Source organism: Pteropus medius, unplaced genomic scaffold (genome assembly GCF_902729225.1).
Source record: "Pteropus medius unplaced genomic scaffold, Ma_sr-lr_union100, whole genome shotgun sequence".
In the NCBI taxonomy this organism is placed as follows: Eukaryota; Metazoa; Chordata; class Mammalia; order Chiroptera; family Pteropodidae; genus Pteropus; species Pteropus medius.
Window position 1 is genome coordinate 18,721 of NW_024344371.1, and position 17,430 is coordinate 36,150.

Genomic DNA, 17,430 nt, shown 5'->3' on the forward strand with positions numbered 1-17,430 from the left:
GTTCTGAGCAAGGGAAGAAATTTACTTATTAAAAAGTGTGATATTGGACTCAATAATTATAGTGTAAAAGCTTATAATCAACTGGATGCCAACACCAAATTTTAAACTCTGCACATTGCTGAAAGCATCTTTCACGATGTATGTTACTGGGAAGAAATACTTCAAATTAGCCAGTGACCTTTCCTAGTGGATTAAACTAGCCGATTGACCTTTCTTTTTCCATTCAGAGCACTGTGTGTAAAAGCCATATAAGGATCCTCTTATATGCTTTCAAGACAGTTACTGAGATGAAATTCATAAAATGAAGGATACTTGTATAATTTAATCACAAGCTTGCTGTTACTTGACTTCCTTCTCGGTGGTTCTAGGAACTTCTAGAATGTTGCTGCTATCCATTTGTAGCTGAACAGAAATATACAGCATTTCTAGCCCATGTTTGTTTTCTTGTTGAAAGTGAGAATGTCTGACTGAGTGTATTCAGTAAATGTAATGTTATTAATGATCCTCACCTCTGTGCTAATCCACTTTTTAAACAATGCTTTTAATTACGGGGGCTTTTGGTTGGCTTTTTTATTTTGTTTTGGGCAACTGATTGAGGAACATTCAGATATCAAGGCCAGCACAGTGGAAATGTTGAAAACATTAGTCCAACAGGTGGATATCAGGGCACGATGGAAATGAAATGTTGGCCTGTGTATATAGAGAGAATTTTAGAATCTAGAATACGATATGAAATAAGAGTAAAATTTCACTTGTTTAGAGTTCTCTTGACCAGTCTCTCAGTCTGAAGTTAATACCAATCCAGGGGGTAACACAGGAAGGTACCTCAAGGATTAAAATAGATCTACCTCTTTTCTTCCTATGTTCTTAACCTTATAAGAGAGGCTGGGCATTCTTTTAGCCCTCAGAATTTTACTAGATGTGTGTCCATCACATTATTTTCAATAATGGTTCTAACGGATTTGTTAGGTTGTCAAGCCCACAGATCATTTAAAGAGGGAGGAATTTCTGGAGAAGAAATGCAAAATAAAAACAAAACTTTTGTTTTTATTACTAGGAAGAACAAAACTACCAGAAAAACACATCCAGAAGTAAAGAGTTCAAAAAGTTTAGCAATGTAGTAACTTTATTGTTATATTCAATACGCATATATTCAATACGCAGCCCAAACAGCCACCTCAGGGAACTTCTGAAGTCATGCATGATCCTTTGATCAGTGAAGGAAGATAAATTGTATTTAAAATACTGTTAGTTATAAAATTTAATATTTAAGTGACATCTATTCTCTTATAAAATGCTCAGCTTACTGATATGAAACATATCAAATGAAGTGTTATATTTTGAAATACTTTAGTCCATATTTATTTTGACTTTTGAAATCTACAATGCTTTTATAGTGATCACCTCTTACCATAGCATTCCTTGACCACTCTCTGGGTACAGAGTGTAGCAGAAAAGGAAGGCATATGATCCCTGACCACCAGGAGCTTACCTTCTGAGAGAAGACTGAGCCTGAAGTGACAAGTCATCACCAGTTTTGTGTCTCAAACTGTGGACGTGTAGTCTGACTAGAGTACTATATACTGTGGAAGTCTTCTTAGGGAAAAATCAAGTATGAAAGGCATTTAGAAAAAATGGGAGAGAATGCATATCTATAAATATATTTTACAACTAAAAATATTAATTTTGTTGCTTCAGTTTACTGTATTGAATATTCATCTCATTCTCTAACAAACCACAACCTAAAAATATGTTATTTAAAGCAAGCACAGAACATCCTCCACCACTTGTAGTCCCTAGCAGATGAAGAAGATAAAATAGTTTTATTTTCATATTCTTATTCTGTTATGTCCAGGTGCCTGTGGTGATCCACCGAGATTTGAATCTATGATGCTCAATGGTCTTCCTAAAACTCTTTATCATCCTGGGGACAAAATAGAATATCAGTGTCGCCTTGGGTACAAACGCATTCTGCCTTTTCTTGCCACTTCTGCTGTTTGTCAGCCTGATAACACATGGACACCTCTCCAAGAAGCTTGTGCAAGTAAGCAAACAAAACTTTTGTTTTTATTGGTCTTCACACTTTTAGACTGCATATTTCACTACTTCAATAATGATTTTCTCATGAGAATGTAGATTTTAGATAGCAATATCTTTGAAAATCAGTCCAGAGTCCTTTTCTTGGCAATTGGTCTTCAGAGTAAATGTGAATCTTAAGTTTGGGCTTTTAATAGTTAAAGACAGACAATATTTCCATGAACTCAGAAGAGTAATGTAGAATTTTGATTTTGATCTAAATCTGTTTTGAAATTGTTTTGACACAGATTTTTGAAATTTTCTTCTAGAAACATTATGTCCATTCCTAGGAGACCCCGCAAATGGCCAAATAATCTATGTAAACAGAACTTTTCAGTTTGGTTCACAGGCTCACTATGTTTGCAATGAGGGGTAAGTAAGTTGCTCCTTAAGAAGAAGGTAAATATTACTAATTTAATATTTGTTTTGCTTCTCTTCTTATGCATTCTTATAATTTCGATTCGTTTTGCTTTCTCTGTGACAACTTTACTTGTAACTGTTGTGTCCAGAATAACCAGACCCAATTTGAGTGCTCTTAACCAGGAGACAGTTTATTAGCCGGCGGCTGTCCTTGCAAAGGAGCAGCCACGAAATGCCAAGATACAAGGTTTTTAAGCCCCAAATCCCATTCCTCATTCTGTCTTAAACACAAAGGTCCATCTTTCTCCTATTCACTACCTGTCAACCCACTGGCCAGGTGTGCAAGCGGGAAGTACAGAAGCAGAAAGCTTGTGTCAGAATGTTATGTTCCTATGGGTGACCGCCTATGTTCCCATGGACAATAGTTGGTGTTCCCATGGGCGATGGCCAAATAGTAATTTTCAGCTTATATACAATTGATTATTTTTCATGCCACGCAAGCAAGCAGGGTTACACAGGCTAAAATTGGCAGTTAGCGTATGAGCTCATTGTTACAAGTTTCATGATTAACAGAATGTGGTTAGGGGTTCCAGAAACTAGGCCTAAGTTATAGACTTCCTTTGTCCAGTTTCAGGTTTTAATTATTCTTTAACCCTTTCACATTTCAGCAGGCCATTACAGTAACTAATCAACTCTTTGACTTTCTATGGAGACTGAAAAGATGTATAATGAAATAGAAGAAATTTAAATTTCAGGAAAGCAAAATTGTATAATACTTACTATATGAATAATAAGCTTATCATTAGCATTAAAAATGTAATAGTCATGACTACTTTATCCTTAACAAGTGCACCTTGTTTAAAATGGCCAACTCTCAAAGTTGATGAAGGGCTTATAGAAATCAAAGTAGAATTGCCAGTCAAATATATTCTTACACTGAGGTAACTTCTTCAGGTGTTACTAGATGAAAATAGACCTGATTAGCCTGGGACTTAATATTGATCAAATCTGACAGTTGGAAAACCTTATTTTTGAGAGTGCTACAGAGGAATGAAGCATCTCTAAAAGAGGAACTGAGCACTTAATAGTAGTCTTGTTCTATAGGAGATTAGGCAATTATGAAAAGTGTGCATGTATAAAACACTATAAAAATGCAACAGTTTTTTATATTGACTTGGTATCCTGCTACTTTGCGGTATTCATTTATTCTAATAGCACTGTGTGTGGTTGTGTGTGTGTGATGTGTGTGTTGTGTGTGTGTGTGTGTGTGTGTGTGTGTATGGCATCTTTAGGGTTTTATACATATAAAAAAGATATTCTTCTCTGCAAACAGTAATAATGTTACTTCTTCTTAACAAAGTTGATATCTTTTATTTCTTTTTTTCTTGCCTAACAGCTCTAGCTAGAACTTTTACTACTATGCCACATACAAATGGTAAAAGCAGGCATCCTCTCATTGTTCCTGATAATAGAGAAAAAGCTTTTTAGCTTTTCACCACTGAGTATGATGTTTACTGTGGGTTTTTCATGTGTGGTGTTTACTATCTTAAGGTAGTTTCTTTCTGTTTTAGTTTGTTGAGTATTTTTATTATGCAAAAGTGTTGCATTTCATCAGATGCTTTTTCTACACCAATTGAGATGATCAAGATTTTTTTTCCTTTTCATTCTATTGATATGGCAGATTACTTTGATCAATTTTCATATGTTGAGTTACCCCTGCATTCCAGCAGTAATTCTTACTTGGTCATGGTGTATAATCCTGCTGAATTCTGTTTGCTAGTAGTTTGTTGTGGATTTCTACATCAGGATTCATAAAGGACATTGATCTATACCTTTTTTTCCTTCTAGTGTCTTTGGCTTCAGTGTTCTGGTAACGCTGGTCTCAGGATATGTTCAGAAGGCTTCCTTCTTCTGCAATAATTTGGAAAAGATTGAGAAGGATTGATATTAATTTTTAAAAAAATGTTTTGTAGATTTCACCAGTAAAACCATCCAGGGCTTTTCTTTATTGGGAGTTGTTTAATTAATGATTCAATCTCCTTTCTAAGTATAGTTTTACTCAGATTGCATATTTCTTTCTAATTTTTGTCATGATCAGTTTTCTGTTTCTAGGATTTTTCCATTTTATCTAGGTATTCAATTTGTTAGGTAAAGTAGTTCACAGTACTTTATAATATTTTGTATTTCTGTAGAATAGGTATAAATGTCCCTACTTTCATTTTTGATTTAGTAATTTGAGTCTTTTCTAAATTCATCTAGCTAAATTATTATGAATTTAGTTGATCCTTTTTAAAACCAACTTTAGTTTGATTGGTTTTTTCTAACATTTTTCTTTTCTCTATTTTGTTCATCTCTGCTCTAATTGTCATTATTTATTATCTTTGGCTAGCATTTGATTTAATTCTTTTTATCTAATTCCCTAAATTGTGAAGTTAAGTTGTTGATATCAAATCTCTCCTTTTTTATTCTGTTTATAGCCATAAAACCCCACTTTTGACACTGCTTTCACTATATCTTGTAAGGTTCATATATTGTTTTCATTTTAATTCTTCTCAAAATATTTTCTAATTGCCATTGTGATTTTTTAGTTGGCATGTTCAATACACGTCATTTAAGAAACTTCTCCCTCAAATGACTATAGAGAAGGAAAACATCCATTAAAAATTTTTCTTTCTAATTATGTGCTTCTTGTTAACTCATAAAAAAACAGTAATCTTTTATTTTCTTATTTAGTTATCACTTACTTGGAACAAAAATTTTATATTGTAAACATTCTGGAGATAATGCGGATTGGAGTGATAATCCCCCACAGTGTGAAAGTAAGTATGTATATTCACTCTTTAGAATTTAGAGCAACAGTTCTCAAACTTTTATGCCTGGAGACCCCTTTATGCTATTAAATTAACAAAGACCCCACAAAACTCTTGTGCAGGTATGTTAAGTTTTTTGATATTCACTATATTGGAATTAAAACAGGTTTTCAAAATTATGTATTAATTCATTGTGAGGAATAATATGCTCAATATGTGTTTAAAAAAGTAACTTTTTATGCAAAATCAAAATTTATTTTAAAAATATGGAAATGGTGGCATTATTTTACAATTTTCAAATGTCTTCAATACCCAGGCCAAAGGAAGATCTCTAGATTCAGTTTCTTGCATTATCAAACAATTTGTAGACACTGGAAATTTCACTGTACACTCTTAAGGAAGAAAGTGAAAAAAGACAATAACATCCTAGTAAAACTGAACCATCAATTTAGGAATGAATATATTTATAAGTTATAAAGCATTTCTCAACTAGCACCAAGTTGTGTTTTTAATCAAAGCATATTGTCTCATTAAATTGTCAGCTTCTTTTATGATGAGAACAAGTCTTAACAGGGCCTTGCACATAAACAGAGTTATTTCAGATAGGTATGTTATATAGGTATTTAAGAAAATGGGATTTATTGAGTGGTTTGAATTGAGTTAATACATTTTCTCATAGAAACATTCTAAATGGATATTGGGTTCACAGCTACATTGTAGAAATCTTATGTTAGTGAATGTATTGAAGGCAGTTTATAGGGCATTGCTAATGCTGTCTTCATCTTCCACCTTTTCCTTTGCCTTTCCTGTCTTCTTTTTCCATTCTAAGAGATCTTGTGTCAACGACCTGGAGAAATATTCAATGGAAAATATACCAAAAGCTACAAGGCTACATTTGAATATAATGAAGTAGTAACTTACAGCTGTAATCCTTCAGAGGGACCAGATAAATATTCACTTGTTGGGGAGAGCAGGCTTGCTTGTTCTGGGCATAATGTATGGAGTAGTGACCCTCCTCAGTGTAAAGGTAACAATATTTCCATGTATTTTCTTCTAATTTGTAAATAGTATAAAAACACTTTGTAAATACTTTTATTAACAAGTAAACAAAACAGCCATATGTGTTTGCTTCTCCTGATCAGTTGGTTTCTAAATTAATATGGCTCATATATAATCAAAAATAGTTCTATGTGTAGAGTTCTTCACCTCTCACCTCACATGTTGTTGGCATTCCACTGTATACATTGTGAATTTCTGTGAACACGTATGAATTAAGATTATTTTTTGCTTAAAAGCGTCATAAAACACACACTGGCTTGAAAATAAGGAAGTTTTATCTTGTCAGACAAGAAGCATGAGAGTTCTGGCTAGAGGAGATGACAGATTAAATGGTGAAAGACTAACCCTCTCACTGATAATATTAATAAACTCTAGACAAAACATACAGGCATAACTTGTTTAATTGCACGTTGCTCTTTTGCGCTTCACAGATGTGTTTTTTTTATGAATTGAAAGCAAGACCCTCACCATCAAAACCATTACAACTCACTTTATTTTGATACTCACTTTATTACTGTGGTCTGGAACTAATCCACAGTATCTCCAAGGTATGCCTGTACTTAAAAAACAATGTTTAAGGCATTAGAGCATCACCAAAGTAGGGAGACACTGTAGGGTATTTGACTCTTAAAAGAAAGGAACTGCTGAAGAACAGAAAAATATATCTTCTTTTCAGGTACATATGGAACAATCTTCAATGACATTTCTAGGCAATAAGATATTTTTTTGATTCCAAAAAATTGAAATTATTTACTGTACATTATCGGATCACGAATGAATGAATGAATGAATGAGTGAATGTAGAAATTTAAAATTAGATATATGCAAAAGCCCCAATATTTGAAAATTGTGAAAGATACTTCTAACTCACCTATGAATCAAAGAAAAAGTCACAATGAAAATTAGAAAGTGTTGTGAACTCAATAAAGGTTAAAACACAGCATATCAACATATCAAAATTTCTATGCAAAAGCATAGAAAGATATTTATAGCATGAAATACTTATATTAGAAAAAGAGAAAGTTCTCAGCTCAATAATCTAAGCTTCCAGTTTAGGAAACTAAAAAGAAAGAGAAAATTCAACCCCAAAGAACAAAACAGGAAATAATAAAGTTAGAAATTAATGAAATTGAAAACAGAAAAAAATAAAATCAAGGAAACCAGCACCTGGTTATTGGAAAAAAACAATAAAATGGATAAATCCAAGGCCAGTCTCAATTGAAAAAAAAAGTTACAAATTAGCAATATCAATAACAAAAAAGAGGACATCAGTATATATTCCGGAGACACATAAAGGATTATAATGAACTAATACAAACGACTTTATGCCTATAAATCTGACAACTTAAACCTCCATAACAAGAGAACTGTCCTCAGTGTGGAGAATACTACCAAATATTTCAGGAGTAAATAATAGCAGCTCTACACAAATACTTCAAGGGAATATAAAAGGAAGGATACTCTGACCTCATTTCATGAAGACAGTATTACCCTGATACCAAAACCAGATAGAAACATTGCAAGAAAGTTACAACAATGTCCATAATAAACATAGAACCAAAACTTCTTTTTTTTTCTTTTTTCCCAGCTTTATTGAAATATAATAGACAATTAGTTGCTTGTATTTACATTGTACAATTCAATGAGTTTTTTTCAGTTATAGTTGGCATACAATAATATACCAGTTTCAGTTATATAGCATAATGATCAGAGATCCACATAACTTGCAAAGCAATCACCCCACTAAATCTAGTACCCCATTTCCCTCTTACAGATTTATTACAACATTATTAACCATCTTCCCCATGTTACAGTCTACATCTCCATGTCTATTCTGCAACTATTCATTTGTACCTCTTAATCCCTTTGCCTTTTCTGCCATCCCCCCAACCCCCTCCCATCTAGTAGCCCTCAAAATATTCTCTGTATCTATGATTTCATATCTGCTTTTGTTATCATTGTTGTTTATTTTGTTCACATATATGTGAAATCATGCACTATTTGTCTTTCTCTATCCGATCCGTTTCATTCAGCGCAATACCCTCTAGGTCCATCGAAGCAATATCTTTTTCCACTCCCTTCCTTTTAGTCTCTTTGTGTCTTTTAATCTGAAGTGAGTCTCTTTTAGGCAGCATATGTAGGGTCTTGTTTTCTTATCCATTCAGCCACTCTATCTTTTGGTTGGAGCATTTACTTCTTTTCCATTTGAGGTACTTGTTGATAGGGATGTAGTTATTACCATTCTTTATTCCTGTTTTTGATACATGTTTTTTCCTCTTAAAGAAGTCTCTCCAACATTTCCTGTAATACTGGCTTGGTATTGATAAATTCCCTTAGCTTAAAAATATATAAACAGATCAAATTCTGTCATATAAAAAATAAGAATGCATCACAATCAAGTAGGATTTATTTTAAAGGATGCAAGATTGATTCAAATTTAAAAGTTAATCAGTGAAATTTACAAATCAGGAAACAATAACGAAGAAAAGATATATGATCATCTTAATTGACACCAAAATAAGCATTTGACAGAATTCATCCTCTTTTCATGATAAAACCCTGAAAATAAGAATAGAAGGGAACTAACTGCCTGAACCTGATAAAGGCACCCACAAGACTTCACAGCCAACATTATACTCAATAGTAAAAGACTAATTTACGAAGGTTGGAGCGAGACAAGGATGTCTACTCTGACCACATTCAGCATTGTGTTGGAGGTCTTATACAGTATATTAAGGTGAGAGATAGAAATAGGTATACATATTGGAAAGGAATAAATAAAATATTCATTCACTTATGACATGATTGCATGTCTAGAAAATTTGAAAGACTGAAGTTTTAGCAAGGTTGGAAGCTACAAGTTCAATGTACAGAAATCAATGTTATGTTGTACACTAGCAATAAACCATTAGAAATTGAAAAATTGTGAGTACTATTTACATTTACAATAGCTTGGCACTACAGAAAATATTTTTCAATCTAACAATATATGTACAAGATTAGAATGGTTAAAAACAACTAAATACTTAAACGAAATTAAATAAAACATTAATAAATAGAGAAAAATTCAGTACTCAGGAATTGAAAGAATCAAGACGACAGGCATGTTCATTCTCTGTAAACTAATCTATAAATTGAGCACAATCTCAGTAAAAGTCTCAGCAGAAATTTTTATAGAAATCGACAAGCTGATTCTAAAATTTATAGGAAAAGACAAAAGAACTAGAATACTCAAAACAATTTTGAAAAAAAATAGAGGACTCATTCTACCTGGTGTTGAGACTTATTATAAAACATATTATAAAGCATGTAATCAAAACAGTTGTGGTATTTGTGAAATTATAGCCATAGCATACAATAGACAGAATAGAGAATCCAGAATAGACTGTGAAATGTCTCTAGTTCATTTCATCACAGGTGTACAAACAATTCCGTGAAAATATGGTAAAAGTACAGGCACAATTGCACATCTATATGCAAATAAAATACCCAAAACCCCATGTTATCACCATATACCTTTACTCAAAATAGATCTTAGACTTAAATTTAAACTTAAAATTATAACACTTTTACTGGAAAACATAGAAAATATTTTTGACTTGACTTGTCCAAAGATTTTTTAAATACAATCCTAAAAGCATGATCCTTTAATGAAAAATCTTAATGGATTGGATTTCTTAAAACTCAAAACTTCTGCTATCAAAAGACATTGTTATGATAAAAAAAAATGAGCCATAGACTGGGAGAAAATATTTGCAAAATTCATATTTGTTAATGGACTTGTATTTACAATATAGAAAGAACTCTCAAAACACAATAATATAAAAAACAAATCAATTGTTAAAAATTGACAAAAGATCTGAATAGACTTATTTCACCAAAGTGAATATATGGTTGGCAAAAACAGTACATGAAAAGTTGCTCAGTGTGATTAATAAATATAGAAATGTAATTTAAAATTGCAATGAGATACCACTAAACACCTACTAGAACTTAAAAACAAAATGAAAACCTTACTAGACCATGTACTGGGAAGAATATAGAGCAATTAGAACTCCCATACAGTGCTGCTAAGATTATAACTTGCTGTGACCATTTTGGAACACAATTTAGCTATTTCTTATAAAGTTAAACTATACTTACCATACAGCTCAGCAAATCAAGTAAATTAGAATATGTCCAAATAGAAACCAGTATGAGAATATTCATAGCAGCCTTAGTCATAATCACCCCACATTGGAAACCACATGTCCTTCAGTGGTGAGTGGCTGAACAATCATGGTACAACCATACAATGGAATAATACTCTGCAATAAAAAGAAATGAGCTTCTAATCCATGCAACAATAGGAATGAAATACATTGTAACGAATGAAATGCATTGTAATGAGTAGACATCGTTGTCTCACTGATAATATTGATAAACTCTAGACAAAACATACAGGCATACCTTGTTTAATTGCACGTTACTCTATTGCGCTTCACAGATGTTGTGTTTTTTTATGAATTGAAAGCAAGACCCTCACCATCAAAACCATTACAACTCACTTTATTTTGATACTCACTTTATTACTGTGATCTGGAACGAATCCACAGCATCTCCAAAGCATGCTTGTACTTAAAAAACAATGTTTAAGGCATTAGAGCACGACCAATGTAGGGAAACACTGTAGGGTATTTGACTCTTAAAAGAAAGGAACCACTGAAGAACAGAAAAATATATTCTCTTTTTGGGTGCATATGAAACAATCTTTGATGACATTTCCTAGACAATAAGATAATTTTTTTAAATCCAAAAATTAAAATTATTTACTGTACATTATCTGATCACAAGTGAATGAATAAGTGAATGAATGTAGAAATTAAAACAAAAATATATGCAAAAGCCCCAATATTTGAAAATTGTGAAAGATACTTCTAACTCACCTATGAATCAAAGAAAAAGTCACAATAAAAATTAGAAAGTGTTGTAAACTCAATAAAAGTTAAAACACAGCATATCAACATATCAAAATTTCTGGAATACAGCAAAAGCATTGCTTAGAAAGATTTTTATAGCATGAAATGCTTATATTAGAAAAAAAGAGAAAACTCTCAGCTCAATAGCTTCCACCTTAAGAACGTAAAAAGGAAGAGTTATTTAAGTTGAGAACAAGGAAACTGATGGAAATAATAAAATTAGAAATCGATGAAATTGAAAAGAGAAAACAAATAGAATCAATAAAACTAATACATGGTTCTTGGAGAGCAATAAAATTGAGAAACCTATAGCCAGTCTTTCAAAAAAAGAAGATAGAAATTTCCAGTATCTAGAATGAAAAAGGGGTCTTACCTATATATCCTAAAGACATTTAAAGAATAATAAGGTAGTGACACAAAAAATTTTATGCCTATAAATTCGACAACTTAAATCTTCTCACAAAGAGAACTATAAGCCCCATGTTGTCACTGTTAATTGCACCAAACATTTAAGGAGTAAATAATAGCAATCCTACACAAGCTCTTCAAGAAAATACAAAAGAAAACATTGCCCTTGATATCAAAACCAGACAAAAACATTGCAGGAAAATTAAAAACAATATCCATTGCTAACATAGAATCAAAACTTATTAACAAAATATTAACAAATCAAATCCTGTCATATATAAAAATAAGACTACATCATAATCAAGTAGGCTTCCATGAATACAATATTGATTCAAATTCAAAAATTAGAAAACATGGCGGAGTGAGAGACATCATCAGATCTCTCTCCTTCAAACAACAAGCTGAATATCTAAAACTGAACAAAAAACACCCAAACTGCACACCAGCGCATCTGAGCATAGGATCTGCGCATAAGAGCTACCACAAGTCAGAACCCTGGGTGTCCAGCGGTGGACTGGAACAAATAAAGACGCTGCCTCTCGCAGCTGCCAGAACTTCTTGAAGAAGGAGGGGGAGAGGTGAAGGTGCGGCAAGTTCTCTGATCAGCCCTGAAAATGCTGGGACTTTTCTACCCGAAAGTGACAGCAGGGCTCAGAGATCAGTGCAGAAAGCAGAGAAGTGGGACTGGACATCAGAGAAACAACAGTTGATTTTTACCAGCCCCAGTTGCAAAAACAAGGATGAGTTGTAGCCCGTGACCCCCAATCTAGAGGTCCCCGCCCCCCATACCCTCCAAATCGGAGCACCGCAGAACCCCAGGGGAATCTGAGCAAATGCTACCAAAACTGTTGCTATCACTGACAGGGACTGAAACTGAGAGCAGCAAGTGTGAGTAAATATCCACAAGAAAATAAAATACATTAGGCTTTATATAAAGCAGAGATCCAAGAGGCTTAGACGCCACCTACTAGAAACCAAAAGAAAAGCGCCTTCTTTACAGCAAGCTAAAGAGAGACCTTTATATAATAAAGCTTCTTTCTGGAAAAACAACAGAATACACTTCTATTAATTAATGACAAGGCAGAGAAATAGTCCATTAAACACCATGAAAAACCAAAGTGACAAGGCACCTAAGAAATAAAGAGAAAAACCTCCAGAAAATAAGCTTACTTACATAGTAATATGAGACTTAAGTGACAGAGAATTCAGGATGGTACTCAGTGAATTCCGAACTGAGTCATATCAACAATTTCAGAAATTGCAAAAACAGTTAGATGAGCAGAGCAAGGAGATTGAAACCCTCAAAAAGAACCAAATAAAACTTCTGGAGATGAAGAACAATCTGCAAGAGTTGAAAAATGAAATAACAAGCTTGGGAAATAGAGTCAACCAAATGAAGGAAAGATCAGTGATATCGAACACAGAAATCTAGAAATAAATCAGAAGGAAGAAAAGAGAAACCAAAGAATGAAAAATAATGAAAGAGAAATACAAGAACTATCTGATACCATCAGGAGAGGAAACATAAGAATAATGGGCATTCTTGAAGGCAAGGAAAAGGAGCAGGGATTAGAAAGCATTTACAGACAAATAGTGGAAGAGAATTTCCCAAATGTAAGGAATGAGCAGGAGTTTGGAATTCAAGAAGTCAACAGAACACCCAATTATCTCAGCCAAAATGGCGTTCACCAAGACACTGTATTAAAATTATCAAAAATCGGTGACAAAGATAGAATTCTCAAGGAGCCAGGGAGAAGAAAATGGTAATGTATAAAGGAAAACCCATTAGATTATCATTGGACTTCTCAGCAGAGACCTTACAAGGCAGAAAGTAGTGGAATCAAATATTTAAACTATTAAGTGAAAGGAACGACCAGCCTAGAATAATGTATCCAGCTAAGCTCTCCTTAGATACAAAGGAGAAATTAAGAACTTTTCAGACATATAAAAATTGAGGGAATTCTCCACAATGAGGCCTGCACTATAGGAAATTCTGAAAGGGGTCAGCTCACTTGAAACAAAATAACAAAAAAAAAAAAAATTTGGAGTAAAGTGACTATCAGGCAAATAGAAGCAGAGGAGTACAACCCATACTAAGAACAGGGCATCATTAGAGAATTGCTGTGGCAAGATAGTAATGAATGTTCAGCAGACATAGGAACAAACTGAGATAACAATGAGAGAAAGAGGAGGATTCAAAGATCCACATTCTCAAAGGGGAAAGGAGATAAGGCACACACAGAAGAAAATGGACAACTGTATATCTATAACTAACTTTTTCACATTTGTAATCATAACCACACACCATAGAATCAGAACTGAAGTATATAACATAAAACAAAAAGAATCAGAGGCAAAACCCACAAAAACCAAACAAAATAAAAATAAAATTAAAAATTAAAAAAAACAGAAACACAAGGACAAGGAAGCAATGGGAACACTGATCTCCCAGAAAGCAAAAGGTAAAATGGCTTTAGGAAGACCTCATATTTCAATAAACACCCTAAATGTAAATGGACTTAAATCACCAATAAAAAGGCACAGACTTGCAGATTGGATCAAAAAAACAAAACCCAACCATATGCTGCCTCCAAGAGACATATCTCAGCTCTAAAAACAAATATAGACTCTAAGTGAAAGGGTGGAAAATGATCTTTCAAGCAAATGGCATTCAGAGAAAAATGGGAGTAGCAGTGCTAATATCAGATGAAATAGATTTCAAAATAAAAAAGGTAAAGAAAGATACCAAGGGACACTTTATAATGATAAAGAGAATCATGCACCAAGAAGACATAACACTTACTAATATCTTTGTTACCAATCAGGGAGCCCTAAAATATATAAAGCACTTACTAACAGAATTAAAGGGAGAAACAGACCAAAACACTATGACAGTAGGTGACTTACATACCCCACTGTCAGATATGGACAGATCATCCAAACAAAAAAATCAATAAGGAAATAACATCCTTAAATGACACATTAGACCAGCTGAGCATAATTGATATATACAGAACCTTCCATCCCAAAACAGCTGTTTATACATTCTTCTCTAGTGCACATGGAACATTCTCAAGAATCGAACACATACTGGGACACAGAGATAGCCTCAACAAGTATCAGAAGGTTGAAATCATACTAACCATATTCTCTGACCATAATGCTTTGAAACTAGAGATCAACTGCAGAAAGAAATCAGGAAGAACCACAAATATATGGAGATTAAACAAAATGTTATTGAAGAATAACTGGGTCAGGGAAGAAATAAAAAGAGAGATCAAAAGATAAATAGAAATGAGTGATAATAATAGTACAACATATCAAAACTTTTGGGACACGGCAAAAGTGGTCATGAGAGGAAAGTTCATATCATTACAGGCCTATTTCCAAGAACAAGAATGAGCCCAAATAACGCTTCATCTTAAAAAAGTAGAAAAGGAAGAATAAATGAAGCCTAAAGTCAGCAGAAAGAAAGAAATCGTCAAAATTCAAGCATAAATAAGTGAAATTGAAAAAAAATAGAAAAAATAAATACAACAAAGAGCTGGTTCTTGAAAAGGTTTGTAAAATTGACAAACCCCTGGCTAGACTCACTAAAGAATAAAGAGAAAGGACACAAATAAACATAATCAGGGATGAAAGAGGGGAAATTACGACTGATATCGCAAAAATACCAATTATCATGCAAGAATACTATGAAAAAGTATATCACACCAAATTTAATAACCTAGAAGAAATGGACCAGTACTTAGAAAGATAAAACCTTCCTAGACTGAATCAAGAAGATCTGGGGAATCTAAATAGACCAATCAGCAGTATGGAAATTGAAACAATCATCAAAAACCTACCAAAAAGTAAAAGTCCAAGATCAAATGGCTTCACCAGTGAATTCTAGCAAACATTCAAAGAAGATTTAATACCTATACTCCTCAAACTGTTCCAAAAAATCGAAGAGGAGGTGATACTTGCCAACTCATTTTATGAGGCCAATATCACCCTGAGACCAAAATCTGGTAAAGATAACACAAATAAAGAAAACTACAGACAAATATCTCTCATGAACACAGTTGCAAAAATCCTAAATGAGATACTAGCGAACCGAATACAGCGACATATTAAAAAGATTACACACCAAAATCAAGTGGGCTTCATCCCAGAGGTACAGGGATGGTTCAACATACACAAACCAATTAACGTGATTATGTTTATACACCACATAAGCAAATTAAAAAATAAGAATCATATGATTATATCAATAGATGCAGAAAAAGCTTTGACAAGATACAACATCCATTTACGATCAAAACACTTAACAAAATCGATATAGAAGGAAAGTACCTTAACATAATAAAAGCCATATATGACAAACCCTCAGCTAACATTATACTTAATGGTGAAAAACTAAAAACCTTCCCTCTAAGATCAGGAACAAGGCAAGACTGTCCACTATTGCCACTGTTATTCAGTATAACATTGGATGTCCTAGCGAGTGCAATCAGGCAAGAGAAAGATAAAAAAGGCATCCAAAGAGGAAATGAAGAAGTCAAACTATCACTATTTGCGGATGACACGATTCTCTCTATATAAAACCCTAAAGACTCCACAAGAACACTACTAGAAACTATAAGCAAATACAGTAAAATTTCTGGATACAAAATCAATGTTCAAAAATCCATAGCATTCCTATATTCTAATAATGAAGCGTCAGAAAAAGAAGTGGAAAAAATAATTCCTTTTGCATTTGCAACAAAAAGAATAAAATACCTAGAAATAAATTTAACAAAACATGTGAAGGACCTATATAATGAAAACTACAAGACCCTATTAAAAGAAATCAAAGAAAATACAAAGAAATGGAAAGATATTCCATGTTCTTGAATTGGAAGAATCAACATAGTAAAATGACCTTATTACCTAAAGCATTATACAGATTTAATGCAATCCCTATGAAAATCTCATCAGCATTTTTTAAAGAAATGGAACAAAAATCATCAGATGTGAATGGAAGCACAAAAGACCCCAAATTGCCAAATCCAACCTGAGAAAAAAGAATGAGGCTGGAGGTATTAAAATTATACTACAAAGCGACAGTAATCAAAATGGCATGGTATTGGCAGAAAAACAGACACACTGACCAGTACAACAGAATCAAGATTCCAGGAGTAAACCCATTTTTTATATGGGCCAATAATTTTGACAAAAAGCCAAAAACATACAGTGGGGAAAGGAAAGCCTCTTCAATAAATGGTGCTGGGACAATTGGAAGGCCATCTGCAAAAGAATGAAACTAGACTGTTGTCTATCATCACACAGTAAAATTAACTCAAAATGGATTAAGGACCTGAAAATAAGACCTGAAACAATAAAATACATAGAAGAAAACATAGGAACTAAACTCGAAGACCTTAGACTTAAAGAGGATTTTATGAATTTGACCTCAAAGGCAAGAGAAGTAAAAGCTAAAATAAATGAATGGGACTACATCAACTTAAAAAGCTTCTGCTCAGCAAAAAAAAAAAAAAAAAAAATCGTCAACAAGGTAAAGAGAGAACCATCCGAGTGGGGAAATATATTTGTAAGCAATGCTTTCGATGAGGGCCTAATATTCAAAATATATATAGAACTCATACGACTCAATAACAACAAAAAAACAAACGATCCAATCAATAAATGGGGAGAAGACCTGAACAGACACTTCTCCCTAGAGGATATACAAATGGCCTACAAATATATGAAAAAATGTTCAACATCACTAGCTA

At 33.3% G+C, this 17,430-nt stretch overlaps 1 protein-coding gene across 1 annotated transcript in view; it reads left to right on the forward strand.

Moving 5' to 3' along the window:
• LOC120608470 (C4b-binding protein alpha chain-like) overlaps positions 1-17,430 on the forward strand; it is a 93,606-nt gene that overhangs the window by 17,112 nt on the left and 59,064 nt on the right. Inside the window, exons 4-7 of the mRNA XM_039870261.1 lie at positions 1,856-2,044; positions 2,346-2,448; positions 5,170-5,255; positions 6,076-6,273. Of these exons, the coding sequence (XP_039726195.1) occupies positions 1,856-2,044; positions 2,346-2,448; positions 5,170-5,255; positions 6,076-6,273 (576 nt within the window). The remainder of the gene's footprint in view (positions 1-1,855; positions 2,045-2,345; positions 2,449-5,169; positions 5,256-6,075; positions 6,274-17,430) is intronic.